Source organism: Phocoena sinus, chromosome 17, assembly GCF_008692025.1.
Source record: "Phocoena sinus isolate mPhoSin1 chromosome 17, mPhoSin1.pri, whole genome shotgun sequence".
Lineage (NCBI taxonomy): Eukaryota > Metazoa > Chordata > Mammalia > Artiodactyla > Phocoenidae > Phocoena > Phocoena sinus.
In genome coordinates this window covers 44,187,105-44,209,573 of record NC_045779.1, presented here as the reverse complement: position 1 = coordinate 44,209,573, position 22,469 = coordinate 44,187,105, and the positions used below count along the sequence as shown (strand labels likewise).

The window sequence follows — 22,469 nt, the reverse complement described above, 5'->3', positions numbered from 1 at the left end:
CATCTTGGTATACCTTTTCCTAGTAGTTTATCTTGGAGGGTACACCAGGAAGTAGCATTTCTCAAAGTTAATAGAACACTGGGGAGAAGAAAAGAAGCCAGCATCTGGTTAAACCTTTGAAAATTGTTCAAGCTGAAACAGTCCCAGCTGTGCTAGATGAAGTAGGACTTTGGGATCAGGCCCATTCCTTTGAGCTCTGAAGTCGATTCCAAACAGTTTTCTAGGGAGGATCTTGGCCTTGCTATGGGTACCTCCTTGGCTTCCCTCAAAGTGCAGATAGGCTGGCACTCTGCTCAGTCGCTCATGTGTTCATTCTGTTCATTTTACTCAGCACCGTCCAAATTTTCTGCAGTGATGGAGATTTTCTGTTTCTGTGCTGTCTGGTGTGGTAGCCACTCATCACTGTGCCTACTCAAATTAATTCAAATTGAATTCGAAATTCAGTTCTTCTTTAGCACAGTTATCTGAGCCTGAAACCCAACTCCATTTTACATTTAACAAAACTAGCCACATTTCTGGTGTTCAGTAGCCACAAGAGGCTGGTGCACTGGACAGCATTTTTGCAGAAACTTCTTTTGGACAGCACTGTTCTCAAATCTACCTTGGGCTCGTCCGGTCGGAAACTGTATTAAGGCAGTTTGCACCGCATTTGCTTTCACTGAGCTCTTTGTTATCAAGTGGTAACACTGTAACAGTGCTTATTAACTCACTTAATCCTCAGCAAATTGCTGTTGTAGCCCCACCTCACAGGGCCAATGAGGTCACCCTGAGGCAGGTTGGAAAAACGCCCCAGGTCACACAGCTATTAAGTGGCAGAGCTGGGGTTTGAAGTCTGACAGGATAGGACTGGAGTCTCTTCTAACCAGTTGCGCTGTGATGCCTCCGTCTGCTTAGTTGTGGTGCCATCATCTTGAAGTACGAATTGTCTCGAGGACTAGCCCAGTGTGTTAACCACTGCATCTATTCTAAGGAAAGTTACTGAGCGTGCTGTTGGCACAGCTCTTCAGTATGAAGACCCCGATTGCTTTTTACAACCACAGATAACTGCATTTCTGCTGAGCTTTACTTCCATCTTATGTTCTCTGTGAATTATGTAGTTGATCAGGCAGAATCTCTCTTTCACATCAGATGCTGAAAAGCTTAATGCCAAATTTGGGTTCCACCAGAAGCAATTGTAATACTGGTCATCATGGTGATTTATTAGAACCTCATTCCTGGTTTATTTTATATCTTCATCTTTCGTTTTATTTTCCTATTCTAAATGTTCACTCTGAATTTATGCTATTCTGTATTATTTAAGCCCCCTTAAATCATTTTTGGATCATGGTGGGGGGATGGATAGTTAATTAGACAGTTATGAGTTTGAACTGAAAGAACTACCACAAAACTACCTGTCAGTTTCTGGAAACTAATGACAGAAAATGCATGGACCTTTTGCAGTTGGAAAAAATAGTTTGTGGCCTCCTATTCAAAATGCAGTTATGGTTTTTGGCATGGCTGCAATTGTTAGTTTACCTCATTTATATGTCTCTCCTTGTTCCGAAAAGGATTTGAGTTCAGCTGAATAAGCAGGTATTAGTCTAAACTTTGGAAATCAAATGTCCTAGTTCTATTCTAGCATTTTGGTGAATCATTTGAGTGAAGCCTTAAAAATCAACATTAACAAGTACTATAATCATAGAATTTTAGAGATAGGGGGCCATTAGAAATCACCTGGAGAGGGTAGAGGACCAAGAAGAACTCAATGACTGTGGTCCCTCAAGTAAGAAAGGGGCAGAAATGTTAGGTGAATCCACTCTATTACTCTTACCTCAACTACACTGCCCCTTACTCGCATGGTCTCCATCCCTCCAACCCCCACATGCTATTCTAAATGTTATTTTAAAATGTGAGTATCTGGCGTTAGATACATAAAGATAAACCTCGCATTGTGTTCTGTGTATTTTAATAATTAACCAAAATACTGACCTGTTTAGTAAGCTGATGCTGTCATAAGCCAAGGATGTATTTTCCTGTCACCCAAGTCTCCTTTTTTTTATGAACAGGAGAATCACCATAAACTATCATCTTCTCTTGATAAACATTTTAAGTGAGAAATCTTTTCAGTTCTCAAAAAAAAAAAAAAAAAAACCTGCAGCAAATAATGGACTTCTCTATAAAGTGCCTTACACCGTGGAGATGCTGTGAGGAAACTAAGTAGAAAGTTCCAGAGTACCACTGTGTCCCTGGTAAGTCACAGTACTACTTCTTTTGTGGTTGTTTTTTTGTTTTGGCCACACCACATCGCTTGCGAGATCCTAGTTCCCAGACCAGGGATTGAACCTGGGCCTTTGGCAGTGAAAGCGCAGCGTCTCAACCTCTGGACCGCCAGGGAATTCCCCACAGTACTTCTTACTAGAACAACTGTTTCTTCAATACTACTGTCTGCTACTTGCTTTTCGTTCAAGTTAGGAGATTGATGATTCCAGGACCATTTGTAAACTCAAGCCCTAGAGTTATAACATGCCCTGCCTGATGGTGTTTAACAAGGCCGTTCACTGCCTGGTTCCCTAGTGTGTCAGGGATGTCTTGTGGGTGTTAATTGAGCTGTTCAATAAGTGTTCCTGTGTGTCCTTTCCCACATCTTTGGAAGCATCTCTAAAGAGAGAAATGTGTGAAGATAGGAAAATAACCCACACCAGGATAATGCTATCACTGTATCTGCTTAGGAATCGCTCATTTTAGGGGTATTCACTAGACTCTTCTTCCCCCTTTCTTTTCCCAAAGGTTTTGTTTTGTTTTACTTCCGGGTTACTTTTTTCATGTCCAGTTAGTCTGAGGATCAACTTAATAATAAGCTCTGACCAAGGATAATTCCAACTTGAAATGTGCAATAGTAAATCTATTCCTGAGATTTAAAAAAATAGTAATAAATGGATAATTTTTTTATTTGCTGGAATCATTACAAATTAATGTGTACGTATATTATTTTATGAGTAATATATTTCAGCAAATTTTAGTTGTTTTCTTTTTCTCTTTTTTTACAGTACCCCTTGATGGGCTTTTAAAATTATATGGTATGCAGTGTTAGCACTACAGAATGCTTACGTTTTGTGTGTGTCCATAAACCAAATTCCTTTTTTTGGAGGTTCAAGGATAATTGCTAGCCTAATTCTCTTGCATCTTCATGCTATAAATTGCAAGTATTTAGAAGTGTGGCATTGCAGAGATAGTTGTTTCTTCCTGTAATTGGGCTATGAGAAGGTTATTCTTTGTGACAATAAAAATTAATATTCCCTTTCTTTGGGGATTAATTTCTAAATTTGAAGACTCTGGGTCGGAGTTGGCCGGACTGTTGCACTGAAATTTCAGCCCCTAAGAAACAAAAATAGGTTTTGAAATAGTTTCTAGGTTACTGGCACAGAAAGCTGGCTAAAAGCTGTAACTTACTTCGGGTAAGTCCTAGTTAGTACAATTCCATCAGCACAGGCTGTGCTTTCAGACTCTGACTCAAATTTAGGAGAAAATAAAATGTAAGGTTCCCTAAATTCTTATTCTGTAAGTTTAGGCTTGGGTGATTCTCCTTTATTTTAGTAGAGGCCCTGATTTGGGGAGGGGAGACATTTAATCAGTTCTGTATTTCACCTTACTGAACTATCCACATTCATTTGTTATTTTAGTTTAAGTTATAGTTTGGATCAGATGGTGCAGGCTGTAGTTATACTGGAAAACATAACTGCTTTAATAATTGCTTTATTAATTACACCCCTCATCCATTATTTTTCATACCAGTGGCCTTATAGAACCTTCCATGCATCATCTCATTAGCTCTGTGAGCCCCTCCTCAGTAAAGGAGCCTCTCAGCCATCAGTAGAGCCCAGAGACCTCTCCAATGATAGGGAGAAGGGAAATGCCCCGGCTCATAACCTCTGAACTGTCCCATCTCAGGTATACATTGGGAAGGGAAGTGCCTTTATAAACACCTGTGACATTTAAAAATTCCAAATGCGCACCTTGTAAGACTCAAGAGGGTGATTTCCACTGAGTTCCATGAGAAAAGATCCAGATGTTAGTGGCCACATTTGCTAAATTCTTTTCGAAGGGATTCCTCTAATAGAAGTGTTCTTGTTGCTAACTTGGAAATGAGAATTATGGAAGCTTATATTTTCTTTCTAACTGAGCTTGTTTTCTGTTTAGGAAGCATGAAACTTTTCACTCCTGGTTTTTGTATCTGTGATTATGTTGGTGCTGTCATGACATCATCTTGCCTAACTACAAAAATGTTTTCTTGGCTGAGCTTAGAAACCCACTATACTTCGACGATCTTCAAAATATATGTGCTGGTCCATGGTATGGGAACACACTAGGTCCTCAGTCAACAAACCTTCAGTCATTCTGGAATTCCCATTCTGGAAAGTGGCAGCCCCGGCCTCCAACACAGAGAAGCAATGCCCTTTCTTATTTCTCCTTTGACATACCCTGTACCTTTCCAAGGCCTGACCTGTCCTAGTCTCGAGCTGTTAGTTAGAGGAAAGAGAGATTGAGACTTGGAAGGCAAGCAATTATCTTGTTCTCTGGTCCTGGCTCAGACAATGCTATGAGTAGAAGGGGCCCGGAGCTTCCACTCCCCTAAGTTACAATTCTCTTTCTACAAACTAAACGTCTGCCCCTGCTTAGAATACAACTTCTATTAAATCAAGAGTCTTATTCTTTTTTTTTTCAATAGTGTTTTATTTGTTGACAGTATGCTTTATTTATTTATTTATGGCTGTGTTGGGTCTTCGTTTCTATGCGAGGGCTTTCTCTAGTTGTGGCAAGCGGGGGCCACTCTTCATCGCGGTATGCGGGCCTCTCACTATCGTGGCCTCTCTTGTTGCGGAGCACAGGCTCCAGACGTGCAGGCTCAGTAACTGTGCTCATGGGCCCAGTTGCTCCGTGGCATGTGGGATCTTCCCAGACCAGGGCTTGAACCCGTGTCCCCTGCATTGGCAGGCAGATTCTCAACCACTGCGCCACCAGGGAAGCCCGAGGCTTATTCTTATTAGAAAGAAATTATTCCAATTCCAAAGTTACGTGGCTGTACCCTTTTTCTCCTGCTGGTTGAAATTCTTTATTGTCTTTAATGGAGTCCTAATGACCCAGACAGTGGTCCAGTTTTGGTTCCCTGGCTTACAGCTGCTCAAGTAACGTTCTCAGCTGTGGAATAAATATGGACTGTCAACTTATTTTAAATGTCAGCCTTTTAAAATATGTATGGATATATGATATTTCTTGATCATTTAATTCAGGTAAGATAAGTTGTAACAGAGAGTCGACATGGTGCTTCCAAGTGGCAACAATGGATATGAAAGGAGGAGATGAGGTGCCCCACCTTTAGCACCCAAGGGACACACACACACACACACACACACACACACACACACACACACACACACACCTCCCTGCCCTACCATTTACCAGATTCATATGAAAACAAAACACACACACACACACACACACACACACACACACACACACACACACCTCCCTGCCCTACCATTTACCAGATTCATATGAAAACAAAATAAACAAGGCACACCTTTGCACAGTCAGCTTCTTTTTGTGACCAGTAGGCAAAATGGTGTGATGGTGAAACACCTGGGCCTTGGAGTCAGGCAGACCTGGTTTGGATCCCAAGCCCACCGTTAGAACTGGGTGGCCTTGGGCGGGTTATGCACCCCCTCTCCCCAGCCTCAGGGTCATCGACTGTTAGCTGACAATAGTAACAGTAACTGGAGGCTGAAGGAGACGACGCATGTCAGAGGCTCAGAGTGGGGCCTGGTGAGCAGTGACTCAGTTATAAGCATAATTATGTGACTGCTTCCCCTTTAGGCCAACTGCTACCTAGAACTACCTCCACTTTAAAAAGCTTTTATTCGCAGAAGGAGAGGACAGCTTCTGTTCTCTTGTGATTGGTCAGGCCCTCAGGTGCTGGCTGATTGGGTTCGCAGATGACCGGATGGCTTCCCCTCTTCTTTGAGCTTTCATTAAATAATACCTTCCTTATTAGCTCAAGAGGATGTGCATCACAGTCGCTGCCAGTCCCCCCAGAACCCTCCTGTAGGGTTCTGTAAGGAAGCCGAGGGTCTTGTAGCTGAGAAGCTGCAGAACCCTTCCCTCTGAGTGTTGAGAGGTCTGAGGGCAAGAACAAAATAGGCTTTGTGCTTTCCAGGTCCACACACTTATTCTCTTGTTTGGTCCAAGAGCATCTCTGTAAGGTAGCAGAACTGGGTTTTTAATTTTTCCCTCCCCACCTTTACAGAGGGGGAAACTGAGGCTTAGAAGTTCTGCAAGGCTAAACGGAAGCTGAATCTAGGCCACCTAACCCTCCAGGTCAGCTCTCTCTGCACCCGGCTGCCGTCACCAGAGCATTGGAGGCTGAGAGAGGAGGGACACAGGGGCTAGTATCCCTGGCAGGTGGGGCTGTCCCCGGCACGACTTACGGAGCAGCATCTCTGCAGTTAGAGAGACCTCCCCACCGGGCTCTCCCTGTCCAGGCCCGCCCTGCAGGCTGCGCAGCACACCTGCCACCCTCCTCCCTCCCAGTTCCTCAAGGCGAGCTCAGGGGACCATCCCCTCCTCTGCCAGGGCAGGATGTGAAGACCTCCACCCGGCAAATCACATCCATTTGATCTTGAATAAAAGGCTGCCACGGTGTCTGAAGTGACAGCTCCCTGGTGGGTGATGTCATGCTGTTTTGTTTGTCCCCATGAACTGTGGGGATCCGATTTCAGTTGTGAAGAAAATAGTCTGGGGAAAAAAGTTACTTCATTTGGAAAATTCCAAGAAGCCATAAATACAGTTTGCAGCTGATGAAAGTGTAGTCACAGGTGGACAGTGGCTTTGGGATAGAAGAAGAGCTCCCAAGAGGCTGGGTCCTTCACCCCGCCACTGCCATCAGCTGGCAAAATCCCCAGCAATCCCCTCTCTGCTGAGCATAACCCAGCGGCGAGCTGCCTGGGGACGTGTTTTCCCTGGTCTCCATCCTAAGTTGCCTCCTGCCCAGTCCATCCATGGAGTATCTGGCACAATGGGGCCTGCTTCCCTCTCGTAAATGGTTGACCTGCATTTCTGAGTTGCTGTTAAAGCAAATGAAAAATAATATCTTATTTTGTTGTTTTCCTTTCTTATATACTTTCTGGCCTTGCAATCTCTTGCGAATCCTTTTTGCTTTTCATATTCTTCTTTTTTTCCCCTACAGTTGGCAGAGTGAGTGAGAGAGAGAAAACAGAGGATGAAATTCTATTTTGCTTTTCATGAGAAACTAAAGAGTGTAATTTCCAGTCCAGATCCCCAGCCCTGAGTCAGGAAGGAATAACCACTTAATAGCCAGGCAAGACCAGAGGCAGATTGCTTACATCCAGGGGCAAGTTTTCAAGAAATGCATCTCTCTCTCTCTCTCTTCAATTATATAAAAACAATATGGCAAGATTACAGAATTATGGAAGACAGGAGAGTCTCCCCAACTCAACCCCTCCTTCCATCCTTGTGTCTACCTGGCACCAGGTCCCTAGGTCACTGAGCCCCTCATACTGTCTTCCCTGTCACCCCAGCCTCCAGTTTTGGGGCATTCTCCGCCTGGGACCTGGCCTCCACGGTATTCCCAGGCTCTGGGAGCTAGACTTTCCTGACCCTTGCTCACAGCCTCACATCTCCATCCCTGAATCAGTTAGCAGCACCCAGCCCCTTGTGCTCGTGCTGGTTACAGGAGCCCTTCCCTTTGGCCTAAGGTCCCAGCAGCACAGGTCTGCCAGCCTGGGTGCCCACAGTGGCGGCCTACCACTGCCATCCTGTAGGTGTGAGCTGGGGGCCATCCCAGCTTTGACACTGCCCCAGGCACAGCAGGCGCCTGCCAGGCCACAGGGTCAGGGCAGGGGCTCTGGGACAGGGCATGGAGCCAGCCCTCCTCTACCTCCCAATCCCCTCCTGTTCCACCCGGTTCCTGGATACGTGGGACTTCAGTAAACATCTGAGGAACCACGGGGGAGACCATGTGTCTCTGGGAGGGCTTACAGCCCCTCAGGCAAAGCATAGCCAGATGATAGAAAAATAAAAACAAAGCCAAGCTTCTTTAAAAGTCCCCATTAACCCAATTAGTCAAATCCTGAAGGGGCCTTTGTCTTAATGGAATTCTACTATATCTCAATATGACTTGAAATAAAGGAGCCGTCAGTTTGCATTTAGGAAGTGTGGATTTTCAAGCTCATGGAATTTGACCTCTAGACACGAGTAGTTTTTCCTCATAGATCAGGCTGTCCCGTAGAAACACAATGCAAGCCACTGAAGGAATTTTAAATCTTCTAGTAGCCACATTTCTAAAAGGTAATAAGAAATGGGTGAACTTAATTTTTAAAGTATATTTAACCCAATACATCTAAAATAGTAAGATGGAATCAATATTAAAAAGCATGAATGAGCTATGTTACATTCTTTTTTGTACTAAGTCTTTGAAATTTTACCCTTCCAACACGCCTCGGTCTAGACCGGCCACGTTTCACATGCTCAGTACCCACACGGGGCTAGTGGCTCCTGTTGCTGAACAGTGCAGTTATAGACAAATGTCACCCATCCTGGGAAGGTTCCCTTGAGATATGACCCTAGGAAGTGAGAACACAGCTGCAGCCCAGCAAACCAGAGGCCCTACTCTGAGATCTTAGGACACAACCAAAATCCGCAGGAGTCCAAAGCCTCCCCCAGTTTTCGCAGTCCTGACATGGGGTGGGATCCCCCCCAGATGCATCTTTTCTCTGTAGTCTCTTGTTTCAGCCTCTTCAAATATGGGTTGATAGGCCAGGAGTGGGACGTTTTCTCCTTCTGGAGAAACTTCATTAATTTACTCAACAAGTCCTTACTGGGCAGCTTCTATGTGCCAGGCACTGTTCTAGGACTTGGGATACAGCAGTGAAAAGAACAGATTCCTGCCCTTGAGTAGACAGACAATAAAAAGTAAACAAAATAAGCAGATCGAAGGGTCTATTAGAAAGTCATAAGTGCTATGGAAACAAAGGAACAAATAGAGCAAGGTAAGGAAATAAGTGCCGGGATGGGGCAGGTTGAAGTATTCAATTTCATGGTCAGAGTAGGTCTCCTTGAGAAGGTGAGTTTTGAGCAAGTCTGTATGCAGAGATTTGAAGGAGGCAAGGAAGTTGGCCACTAGAGCATCCAGACAGAACAACTAGAGCAAAGACCCTCAGGTAGGCAGGAATATACCTGACACTATTGTTCGGGAAACAGCAAAAAGACCAGTGTGTCTGGGGAGGAATGGCAAGAGGGAGAGTACGAAGAAATGAAATCACAGGGATAAGGTGATGAGGGGCTAGATCACAGGGCCTTGAAGATCATTGCAAGGACATTGGCTTTTCTGAGAAAATCATTATAGAGTTTTGAATAGCATTGCTCTGACTTAAATTTCAACAGGGCCACTCTAGTTGCTGTGTTGGGAATAGAGTGGAGGAGGGCAGGAGCAGAGGCAGGAGGGCTAGTTAGGAGACTATTTCAACAATCCAGGTGAAAGATGATGGTGCTTGGACCAGGGTAGTAGCAATGAAGATAATGAAGAATAATGTTTTCAAGGTAGAGCCGATGGGAGAAAGAATAGTCAAGGATGACTCCTGGGTTGTGGTTTTTTTTTTTTTTTGGTTGCACTGGGTCTTAGTTGCGGCAGGCAGGCTCCTTAGTTGCTGCTCACCGGCTCCTTAGTTGTGGCACGTGGGCTCCTTAGTTGTGGCATGAGAACTCTTAGTTGCGGCATGCATGTGGGATCTAGTTCCCTGACCAGGGATCAAACGTAGGCCCCCTGCATTGCGAGCATGGAGTTTTATCCACTGTGCCACCAGGGAAGTCCCGACTCCTGGGACTTTTTTTTTTTTTTTTTTTTTTTTTGCGGTACGCGGGCCTCTCACTGTTGTGGCCTCTCCCGTTGCGGAGCATAGGCTCCGGACGCGCAGGCTCAGCGGCCATGGCTCATGGGCCCAGCTGCTCCACGGCATGTGGGATCTTCCCGGACCGGGACACGAACCCGTGTCCCCTGCATCGGCAGGCGGACTCTCAACCACTGTGCCACCAGAGAAGCCCTCCTGAGACTTCTGACTTGAGCAGATGGTAAGATGTCAGGGCCTTGAGCAGATATCGACAGAGATAAGAAAGGCTGCACATGGGCAGGTTTGTGGGAGAAGACCAGAAGTTCAATTTTGAATGTGTTGAATTTGACATGTCTGTTCAACATCCAAACAGAAATATCAAGTAGGCAGTTGGAATTATGAGTCAAGAATTTGGGAAAGAGATCAGGGCTGGAGATACAGATTTGAGAGTTTCCAGCATATGGGTGGAATTTAAAGCCTTGACTCAATGAAGTCATCTGAGAAGTGAGTACAAAAAAGAGTATTCCGAGACACTCCGACATTAAGATGTTGGGAAGATAAGGAGAACCAGCAAAGGGGATTGAGGAGTAGTGAGTTAGGAGGAAAACCAAGAGACCATTGTGTCCTGGAAGCTAAAGGAAGAAAGTGCTTCAAGGAAAAAGGTGAGAACTGTATAGAATGCTCCTGACAGGTCAAGTAAGATGTGACTGAGAAATGGGATTTGGCCATTGGATTTAGCAACATGGAGGTCACTGCATTCTTGATGAGAGCAGTTTCCAAGGCACGACGGGAACAAAAGCCTGACTGCTGTAGACTTAAGATAGAATATGTGGGACAGAATTGGAGACAGTGAGTACAGACAGTTCCCTCGGGAGTCTTGCAAAAGGGTAGCTGGCAGGGTAAGTGAGGTCAAGACAAAGCTGCTTTTAAAAATCAACTTTAGGCAAATTCCTTGGCGGTCCAGTGGTTAGGACTCGGTGCCTTCACTGCTGGGGCCCAGGTTCAGTGTCTGGTCGGGGAACTAAGATCTGCGAGCCATGCAGCATGGCCAAAAAATAAATATTGAGGCATAATTTACATGTAACACATTTGAAGTATACAGTTCAATGAGTTTTGACAAATATATACACCCATGTGACCACCACAACAAACAAGGTATATAACACTTTGATCATCCCCCCCAAAATTCCCTCGTGCCCCTTCATGGTCCTTGTCACCGTAACTACCCCCGTCCCCAGCACCACTGATCTGCTTTTTGTCACTGAGATTAGTTCTGCCTTTTCTAGAATTTCATATGTTAAATCATACGTGAGGTACTCCTGTGTCTACCTTCACATGCTCAACATACTTTTGAGACATAGCTCCATCTTTTATATTGTTAAGTGGTATTCCATTGTATGGATATATCACACTTGATTACCCATTCACTCGTTGGACATCTGAATTGTTTCCAGTTTTTGGCTATTATGATTGTTTTGGCTATGAACATTTGTATACAAGTCTTAGTTTAGACATAAATTTCACTTTTCTTGGATAGATATCGAGGAGTAGAATTTCTGGGTCATATCATAATGTATGTTTAATTTTATTAAAAAATGACCAAAATGTTTTCCAAAATGACTACATAATTTTACAGTTTAACCAGCGATGTATGAGTTCCAGTTGCTCTACAGAGTTACCAAACACTTGATACTGGCAGTCTTTAAATTGTAGACGAAGTTTGGTTTGTTTGTTTACCGAGAGTTCTGGTATACTGTTGGCCCAGCTTCCCCTAATGTTACCATCTTACAAAGCCGTGGTATATTTGTCAAAACTAAGAAATTAACACTGGTGTGATACTAATAGCCCAACTACAAACTCTAATCAGATTTCACCAATTTTATCACCCATGTCCTTTTCTCTTCAACACCACATTGCATTTAGTCAGCATGTCTCAGTCTCTCCCATCTGTGATCATTTCTCTGTCTTCTCTTATTTTTCATGACCCTGACAGTTTTAAAGAGTACCGGTCAGGTATTTTATAGAGGGTCCCTCATTTTGAGTTTGTCTAAGGTTTTCTTATGATTCAACTGGGGTTATGGGTTTTAGGGAAGAACACCCCAGGGTGAAGTGCCCTTTTCTTTAGATCATACCGGGGGGTACATGATAACACGTGGTGATGTTACCTTCATCACTTGGTGAAGATGGTGTCCACCAGGTTTCTTTCCTATAAAGTTACTGTTTTCCCCTTTCCATATTCTACTGTTTGGAAGCCAGTCACTAAATGCAGCCCGCCCTCAAGGAGAGGGGATTTAAGCTCCACCTCCTGGAGGGGGGAGTAGCTACAGGTATTATTTGGAATTCTTCTGTAGAAGAGACTTTCCTTTTTTTAATTAATTTATTATTTGTTATCAGTTACCAATATTTAATAATTTGTTGAATCATTTATTTAAAGAGGAAGGTTTCTTTATAAAAGATGGGGAAAATAACAGCCTATCTGTATGCTGCTAGAAATGATCCTGTAGCGAGCAAAATATTCTAAGAGTATCTTTGGCATTGAAAAACTTTTTCATTCTTAGAGTCTCTGCCATTGCTCATAATAATTTCACTTTTACCCATAGTTAATTTCCTTAGGCTCTATTGGAGGTCAGGCAACCTGAAATCAGGGCAGTTTGCCCAGATGACCCCACGCTTGCTGAGAACTCCACGGAACCAGGCGTCAGGTCTGGTCATCCAGCAGAAGCCCTTGGTGCCTGTGGGAACGGGTGGCCTCTCTCCCAGGCTCCTCAGCCGACAGGAGCGCAGTGCAGCAGGGAATTCCAGGGCTGGGGAAGAGCCCGTGTTTTCCTTTGGGTAGGAAAGAGCGTAACACCTGCCCTGGGGAGCTGTAGCAGCTGGAGCCCTCTGGAGGGGACTGTGAGGGAGAATTCTAGGAGAAGGAAACAGCAGATGGAGCCCCTTGGCTCCAACTCAGAATCCAGAACAGTGGGCCCTGTGTGTCTTCTTTCCCCTCATTGGAAGGATGGAGCTCTGGAAACAATGGCCAGGGCTCCGAGCTCTGGCTGGGGGCTCAGGGAAAAGGGAAATCTGAGCACCCCAGGGCAGGGGATGAGAGGCGGCATGAGCTTGGAGGCTCAGGTTAGAAACTCAGTGAGGGAAGAGACAGCCCGGGAGAGAGAGGCCCGGGACAGGCCCCTGGTCACTGCCAGCCCGCTTACCAGCCCCGCCTCTGCAATCCCTGCCCTCAGAGAGCTCTCCTCTGGTTCCAATTGGGGAGCTCCAGGCCCACACGCCTGGTACCGCAGGGTGCAGGGGTGGTGGAGAGAGTGCTGGGGACAAAGGTGACATACCCTGGTTGGCAGAAATGACCTCCAGTCATGTGTTTTGCAGAGTCTAACAGTATGGTGTCTGCATAGATGCATGTATCTGTAGCTGAATCAGTCCACACCCTGCCATAACACCAGCACTGCCACCATTGAAAGAAAGGTGGTACATTCCCTCATTCAGAGAATACCTCTCTTTTCAACCAGTGGCCCACGGGTTTCTCATCAAGATAGTAATTCATTGTGCAGGGAAGGGAACTTACCTTGTGGAAATTCCCACTTCCTCCCAAGAACGGCAAATGCAGTGTGAACCTCGGTAAGAATCCACCCCACTGCCCCCATGCCTCCGAGGGCAGCTTTGCTTTTTGGAAGACTGCGGCCGCTCTAGGTCTTATCCAAAGTCTCAGCCCAAGTCTGAAAAATGCCTGGGACATACCTAGGAGCCAGTCTCCCAAGCACCAATAACCTGGTTGATTGGAGCAGGTATCTAAGGTGCTTTCTGCTCTGCATCTCCTTCTTCTGACAGCAGCACTTCGGCTTTCCATGGGGAGCAGCGCTCTTCAACCTTCTCTGTTCCCGTGCTTCTGTAGCAGCGCATGGCCCAGGACCCAGGGGTGGACACAGAACCCAGGCTGGGCCAGTCAGAGGCAACTTCGGCAGGCACTGCTAGACTCGAGTTAGGGCACAGCCTGCCCGAGAGTGGAGCTGATGCTGAGGGAAGGGAGGCCGAGAGGAGGGCAGAGTCCTGAGAGCGTCCTCGGAGCTCCGGCTGCAGCTGGTCTTTTCATTAGAGAACCAAGCAAGTTCCTCTCCATCTTTCTCTCCCTCCCTCCTTTCCTTCCCTCCCTCCCTTCCTTCCTCATCCTCCTCATTCTTCTTCTTCTCTCTCTCTCCTACTTATTTTGGCACAGTCCAGTTTGAGTTTGGTTTTTGTCTCTTGCACTAAAATTGTTCCAAAAAATACTCTAATGGCATTTCCACCTCCTGTGCCCGCAGAAGCCCCTCTCCCACCTTCGACACTGAGAAAGGCTTACGCTCAGGTGCCATAAGGCTACTGAACCATCACCAGCCCACAGCCCCTTTTGTCCCCTACAGTGGGAAGTGAGAACATGTTTTTAAATTGAATACACGTGTCTTTCCATTATACAAATAATACAAAAATGTATTTTTTTAGTTAGAGAAGAGGGGGAGAATTACTCATAATCCAGCTACTGTGAGCATTTTAGTTTACTTCCTTACAAAGGTTTCCCCAGACACACTTACATAGTTACAGCCCCAGCACACACACAGTATGTGCTGCTGTTACCGTTGTCTTCATCATCATCATACAGGTATTGTCATTAGCATTTCTCTCTTTCTGTGGTTTTTCAAAGTCTATTTTTATCCGCTTCCCTTCAGTTGTTGTAAGATTGGAAAGTAAGTAAATCACAAGGTAAACCCACTTGTTTAGGTGAGAGCTATTAACTATAATTAACCATTCTTTTATTGTTTCCGGGAACGTGGGTTTCATCACCTGGAGTTTTATACTGATGCCTGGGTCGCACCCCTAGAGATTCTGATTCGGAAGGACCCAGGGTGGGTTCCAAGAATTTGTATTTCCAAGCAGCTGCCAGGTGATGCCAGTGCTGAGGTCTCAGCGTGTGAAACTCACCTGGGGCTAAAATGCATTTGCTATTCAGTTGATTCATAAGCAGATTCAAGCTTGAGAAGCCCGGACATAGATGAGTCCCAACTTCTAGGCTGAGTCATTTGCTAAACCACTAACTCATGCACCTGTGGTCTTTCAGAAGCCTACGATTTCTTGGGGGCCAAGTTTCCAAGGGGGGTATGACCTAGAGCTTCACGCCTAAAGCCTCTGGGATCCCCCAGTTTCACAGAAGCTGAAAAGGGGAAACATTAGTGAAGGGTTTCTTTCATTGCTCTTTTCTAACCTTCGCCCAGTTGGTTAGAGGTTAAGGGGCAGGCTGTGGGAGATCGGAGCCTTCAGTTCACTTTCATATTTATTTAGTGTTGGGGACTATTCAGGGGATGCGATGATGAATAAGACATGCTTCCGGCCTGTAGGAGCTGATGACCAATGGAAAGATGAACACAAAATAAATAAATGCCATGTAACCTGAGAAAGTGAGGGTCGAGCGAGGCAGGGTTCCCTGGCAGCACAGAGAAAGGCACTCGGGCTGCCTCAGGGAGTCGGGAGGCTGAGCTGAGTAAGAGTTAGCAGTTGACCACGTGAAGGGAGGGGGAAGGGCACCGTGGCTGATGGAACAGCAAAGCCAAAGAGGTAGGAAGCATCGTGGTGCTGTTAGATGAGGGGTGGTGAGAAATGGGGCTGGAGGACAAGGTGGGGCGAGGCCCAGACAACCTCAGCTGGAGGGCGGTTTGGAACCTCTTGTGTTTCTGGTCCTTGAGCCCAAGAGCCCAACGTGGAGCTAGCACGGGACCGTTTGAGGATTTTCAACCCGTCCACTAAGTGGAATGACGTGTTCTCCACTCAAAATTTCACCTCGAAGGCAACACATTTGGTCAACCGTTCCCTGAGCTCCTGCACACACCCAGCCACCACAAGGCCCCGTCAATAGCTTCTGTAGCGGGAACCACACGTCCGTCTAAGGACCAGGTATTGGATTGGCTTGCTAGTAATAGAGAACCAAATAGCAGTGGCTTAATTGAAATACAGGCATATTTTCTCTAGAAAGCAGTCCAGGGCTCACAGAGGGGCCCTGTGGTCAAACTCAAGTACTTCTGCCGTTAGAATCCACTCTCCTTGACTGCGTTGCTTCTCAAAGCATGGCCGGATGCCCAACAGCATCGGCATTGCTGGGAACGGGTTAGAAACACAGATGTGGCCTACTCTATAGCTCGGAACCACAGTCTGCCTTGTAACTAATCCCCAAGTGATTTACTTGAATAGCTGTAGTTGAACAGGTTGGCCTAATCACTTATGCAGCCCAAGTCCCCAGATGGCTCACCCTGGGAACTTGGGCTTTGGTTAGGGGAATTTGGGGAGGGTCCAAGAAAGCAGAGGTTTGCTCTGGATTGGGTGCTGTCAGGAAACGGGGCAATTCTATGGTCAAGTATCTTAGTCTTATCTGTAAGGAGGGCAGACCAGATCAAAGCTAAAGTTACAAGTGGCAAAGAAGCAGCTGTCATTCATATTAGCCAGGAGAGGGAGATGTTCAGTATTTTGTGGTTGTTTCTGTCTGTGTTTGGATAAAATTATGAAGTGGTCCATTTGACTCACTTTATTACAGTCACAGGATGACCTTGTCTGACATTGGTGTTCTGTGAGATGGTTTATGTCTAACAAGAGACATCTAGGGACTTCCCTGGTGGTGCAGTGGCTAAGAATCCGCCTGACAATGCAGGGGACACAGGTTCAAGCCCTGGTCTGGGAAGATCCCACATGCTGCAGAGCAACTAAGCCCATATGCCACAGCTACTGAGCCGACACTCTAGAACCCGCAAGCCACAACTACTGAGCCCACATGCCACAGCTAGTGAAGCCCACGTGCCTAGAGCCTGTGCTCCACAACAAGAGAAGCCACTGCAATGAAAAGCCCACATGCTGCAACGAAGAGTAGCCCTCGCTCGCCGCAACTAGAGAAAGCCTGCGCACAGCAATGAAAGCCCAACACAGCCAAAGATAAATAAATAAAATAAATAATTTTTTTTAAAAAAACAAACATCTAGACCAGGTTCTAACAAAACTAAGGCCTAGCTGAAAGTGTCAGGCCAGTTTTCAGATGTCAGGGGCTGCTTTTTTCTTTCTCGGCTTCAAAGACTGAGAGCCAGTGTTTTTGTTTGTGGCTTCCTTTTTCAAAGTTGCCTCATAGTCCAATATGGTTGCTAGAGCTCCAGCTATCACATTAGTGTTCTGGGGCAGAAACAGGGGAGGGGAGGGTGGAGAGACATTTCCCATCTCCCTTAAAGAGGTTTTTAGGAAGCCCCACCCAACCCCTTGCATTTATACCTCATTGGCTGTCCCTAGTTTCAAGAGAATTGGGAAATATAGTATTTTAGCTGGGTGTGTGGCTGCCCCTCCCCAGTCAGGATCTTTCAGTAAGGCAGAAGGGGAGATTGGGTATAGAGTTGGCACTGGCAGTCTCCCTCTCAGAAAGGGGAGCCTGGGCTCTGGAATGGGGAAATTCTAGGGCCTGGAGGGTGACGAGATTTTATCTTCTCCTCCTTATCAATATTTAACATTCCTGCTACTGGTTGGCCAGAATCTTTACATTAAAGAAGAATAAGCCTGTCTCCAGGGTCAGCAAGAAATTCTTGCAAAGTAGAATTTGCTTCTCAGGTTTTCCATACCACTCGGAAGAGCGGGAGGGGTGTAAATATACAAGTTGCAACTCCCCCCGCCGCCACAGGTGGGAGAGCTGTTGGAACCGGAAAGGAGATCTCGGAGAAGAGTTGTTCTGCTCTAGCCCATCCTTAGGGAGGATGAGCAGTGGGAAGAAGACAGCTGGAAGCAAGGTATCGGAGCTGAGGAGAAGGAAGCAAGCCTTTTTATTTCATAAACCAGCACAAGAGTGGGCATCCCGAAGGTCAGCCGTCTACATACACAGTGGTGTCCTAGTAATGCCCACTCACAGTGACGCACCCCACCTCCACCACACGTGTAACCACCAGCTCAGGTAGAACTCCACTCCCTTCAGAGTGTCCCCAGTCATTTCCCGGAAGCCCGGAAAGGGACTCCTCACCCGTGTCCCTTTGTAGTGCCAGTTGCCAGGTTTATTGCCTCATTTAACAGAAGTTTACTGAATGCCTTCTAATCACCGTGCTAATGATGTCATATGAATGATTCAGGTGTCAGCGAGAGAGACACATCACAGACGGTAGAGGGCTGACAGCTTACTGAGGGAGACACAGAATAATCTAAAAAATATACCCTCGTAAATTATGGAAACGCTGTGATTAAAATAATCTGACAGTGACCAACAGGAGATGGGGTGTTCCTTAAAAATACCCCAAGCATCCGTGTGTGTTCCCGCTTTGGGGCACAACTTCTTTCTGCAGGAAGGAGTTTCCGCCTACACATGCCCGTGACTCAGTCCTCACTTCCTTCAGGTCTTTGTCCAAATGTCACCTTCTCGATGCCGCTTTCCCTGGCACCCACCCCCAGCCCCTGACTCCCTAGTTCCTGTCTCTGCTCTATATCCCCGCTCTAAAACTTCCTTCTAAGAGATGAGGGTTTTTGTCTATTTTGTCACTGCCCCCAAGGTCTAAAAACAACAGTACGTGATGGGCCTTCAGTGAATGTGTCTTGGATGAATGAATGAGAGAGTGAACGAATGCGTAGCACAGGAAGGGGCCGCCAGGGAGGATCCCTGGGACCACAATGGGGAGTTTGTCTTTTCCTCCTTGGGAAGCTGATGAAGCAAGGGCAAAAGTGATTTGGTTTGTGTTTTATCACTGCTCCTCTAGCTCTTTGGGGCAGAATGGCTTGGAAAAAGCCAAGGTGGAAATGGGGGCGTGGGTCAAGGTGGGCAGCCATGGCAGTGGCTGAGGCAAAGAAAACGGCCCTTGGATAAGACCGCTGGACATGGCGCTGAAGGAAACCGGGTAGATCAAGGGACCGTTTGGAGGTGGGTGGGACAAGATTGTACTGAATGCGACAGGTATGGGAGAGGAGTGGAACCTGACCCCTAGAATTATGGCTCCGGCTGCTTGAGACACGCAGATGGGAGGGAGAACAGGTGGGGGCAAGTCAGGAGTCTCCCTTGGGAGGTGTTTTCCCTCTCCTGCTCTGCAACCCCCCCACCCGTCAACATCTGCAGCCTGCGAAGGGGCGTGGCCAGAGCCTCAGCGCAGCCGCCAGGATGGTGCCCATGGCGGAGGGGGGCGGGTCCTACAGCCGTTCAGGTGTGCGTGAAAATGTTGCCTTGTCACATCCGTGAACCAAGAATGTTGCACTGTGGCCGTCAAGCCGGCAGCCAGCCGCCCCCAGCTGTGCACCCTGAGGGGATTCACGATGGAGAAAAGCAGGATACCGGCCCTAGATCGCTAAGGTGCACATCAAAGGCACGATTTCAGTGAGCCCAGACTCTTGCAGCTTCGCAGACATTAGGAAAGCGCTACATTCATTAACTTGAGATGTCTGGTTTTCTCTAATTAACAGTAATCTCTTGGTGTTCTGACTACCTAGTTTTTGTTGCAAAAACTCCTGTATACCCTGGCCCCTCCCTTACCCCTTGGGAGCATTCCCTCGGGGCTATCCAGAGAGGCTGTCTTCCAGGCTTAAGTCCTCAGTTGTGTCCGCCAAATAAAACATAATTCTCAACTTTTAGGTTGTGCTTTTGCTTTCAGGCTGGGCCTTGACCCCTGCTGAGGCAGCCATGCTAGGTTCCGCGCAGGTCGGGGCTCTGCCCATCCCCCCACCTCTCTGACCCTCACCCCTCTAAGGTCCAGGGCTTCACCCCAAACCCTGTCCCCCTCCCTCTTTCCTCTGCAGCGTCCCTGCTCCAACCCAACCTACCTGGCTCCACTGACGAGAAAGACCTGCTTTACACGCCAGTGTCCCGGGGACAGACGCCTGGCCCATCCGCTTGGGAGCTGTCCAGATGACTCTCAGCCCCCAGGACAACCGCCAGCCAACACTGAAGACGGTGCAGGAGTCAGAAGGAGCAGAGAGAATTTGCCAGAGCATCAGGGCCTCCCCAGAGCCAGGAACCCACAGGTGACACACACTCCAAGGGCCCAGCCTCCTCCCAGGGCTCTGTCCTCCGTTCCAGGGGGACCAGAAGAGGCCTCTGATGAGCCCCCGTGCCGCAGAGCAGAGTCCAGTCTCAAGGTGTGCACGTTCTCACTTTCTCCACTTTCCTTCCTGGCCCTGCCTTCTATTCCCCAGAGACGCTCCCATCCCATCCCCACTCCACCTCCTCCTTGTCCTTTGTGTTCTCCTCTGGGCTCTTTGGCCTCTGTATCCTTATTTCAGAGTTTGGGGCTGTGTGTTTCATCTCCTGCTTCTTAATTCCTACAGACTGGAGGGTGTGTGTTACACTAATACACAGTGGAGCTGGCAAGCACAGACTGCAGCTGACAGGCCTGCGTTCAAGTCCAACCTGCTGCAGTGTGGCCTTGGGCGAGGAAATTAACTTCCCTGTGCCTGTGCCTCCCTGAGAAGCGAGGACACTAATGCCTACTTGAGAGGCTCCTGGGAGGGTGAAATGAAACCCCGTTTGCAGAGCACCCAGCCCGGTACCTGGTGTGCAGTAGGGACACAGCTATTACTCTAGGGTGGCGGTGCTCGACAGCACACCAGGCATTCAGCAGGTGCACGGTGAGTGCTCTGTGGCCGGATGGGCTGAATCTGGGTCTTTGGTTGCCTCACGGGGGTTAGGCACTAGAGCATTTGTTTCCATTTTTCTCTGGACCTGTCTCATATCTGCAGGTGTGGAGAAGTACAGGCTGACCTCTCATTTCCTCAGAGGCTGAGCCGGCAAAGACACAGCAGGTCAAGTTCACGGATAAGTGTAAAAACCGACACTGGCCCCTCTCAAGGGGTGGAGAGAATCTTTCTCACAAAAGTTTTCACTATTCCTCCCACGCTTTTTCTCCCTAAAAGCATCCCTAAATCAAGAGCAGGCTTTGAGGCAAACTTCTGCCTCAAAGACAGATTTTAGAGACATTCTTTGAAGATCTTTCTGGTCCCATGTGACCGGTTGCAGTGACTGAGGCCCTAATAAAGAGCAATGGGCGGGCTTCCCTGGTGGCGCAGTGGTTGAGAGTCCGCCTGCTGATGCAGGGGACACGGGTTCGTGCCCCGGTTCGGGAAGATCCCACATGCCGCGGAGCGGCTGGGCCCGTGAGCCATGGCCGCTGAGCCTGCGCGTCCGGAGCCTGTGCTCCGCAGCGGGAGAGGCCACAACAGTGAGAGGCCCGTGTCCCCCAAAAAAAAAAAAAAAAAAAAAAAAAAAAAGAGCAATGGGCATCTCCATAGCAGGTGGTCATCATGACACCTCCCTGATTGACCCTGACCTGGGCACCAGGTCCCGGACCAGCCCCAGGCATATTTTATATCCATATGCCTCCTGTCATCCCCATGATAACCCCATTCTACAGGTGAGGAAACTGAGGCTTGGCAAGGTCACACAGCTGGTCAATAGCTGAACCAAGTAGTGCAGTCTGTTTGACCTGTCCCAGCCCACACTCATGCCATGGGGCCACTCCCTTTTGTAATGGGGTGAGCACTGGCCTAGAGTCTGAGGATCCAGCTCTGAGCCAGTGACACACGCTCTCCCTGGAACCTCAGCTTCATTACTTTCTAAACGGGGGGAGGAAAGGCCACCCTCCCACTGCCCAGGTGAGGGTTCTGGGTGGGGGCAGGAAGAGAGTAGAGTGAAAATAAATTCCTTTTTAATTTATAGCTAACCAGATTTTCTCTTGCAGCGATTTATATCTGTTTCCCCTAATTCAGGCAACTGTGAGTATGAGAAAAGCATTCAGCTGTTTGAAGAGTGCTATTTAACTCATTAGAAAGAACAATTCTTTTGAATCTCTGAAAACTTTCTGGAAGCCACATGTCATTTTCACTTTCACCTATTAAAACTGAAGCTTACATTCGGCGTTTTAAAAAGCGTCCCGGTGCAGAGGCAGCCAGCAGCTGGCGGCACAGGCTGGGTCTCGGGCCGAGTCAGAGGTCATCCCTCCCTGGGAGCACAGACCATCTCAGCAAGTTGCCGTCTTAGGCTCAGACCTGAACTTATTTTGAGAGAAAGAAAGACCTGAAAAAGGTCACAATGAACCAACAGAAAATCTTCAACCTCTGTCATTATCTTGACTCACTGTGGGCTTGGGAGTGGGCTGCACACATTCCAGGAGCCCAGCAGGAAAAAGCTGGGCCGTGAGGAAACGGAGTTCCTGGGCTGGAGTGGAGCCCAAAGCCTGTATGAGATCCCTTCACACATCTGCTTCCCTCATAAGGAATCCCTAACTCCCAGGCTCTGCCAGGTAGAAACCAAGCTAGCACTGGGCCAGGAGCCAGAGCAAGGGCTTACCTGGTAGGAACATCTGCTAAGCTCTGAACAAAATGCAAAAGCTGCTATTTTAATGATCATAAATTCCTACAGCAGGTTCCCCCAGTACCCTGGCTACCATGTTAATGGAATCATTTTTCAATTTACTGGGTACAGAGGAGACCCAGTGCACAGGGCCGAGCAGAGGGTCTGTGTGTGTGTGTGTGTGTGTGTGTGTGTGTGTGTGTGTGTGTGTACACGCCTGCATTATTCAGGAGTAAGGATATTTGCATAACACAGATATCGTTGCAGATACCAGATAAACAGGAAGT

General features: G+C 47.3%; 1 protein-coding gene across 4 annotated transcripts in view; it reads left to right on the top strand.

Moving 5' to 3' along the window:
* The window catches only part of ANKRD46 (ankyrin repeat domain 46), a 63,343-nt gene extending 41,212 nt beyond the window's left edge, over positions 1-22,131 (top strand). The window contains exons 6-7 of one of the 4 annotated variants that reach the window (XR_004346410.1): positions 19,635-19,973; positions 20,163-22,131. Coding sequence is in view for 1 of the 4 variants with exons in the window: in XM_032609706.1 (XP_032465597.1) it covers positions 19,635-19,747 (113 nt within the window). In the remaining 3 variants the exon portion in view is untranslated. Of the gene's footprint in view, positions 1-2,045; positions 2,229-19,634 lie in introns of all 4 variants that reach the window. The other 3 variants (XR_004346409.1, XR_004346411.1, XM_032609706.1) reach the window with 3 other exon arrangements.
* Positions 22,132-22,469: the final 338 nt, after the last annotated feature.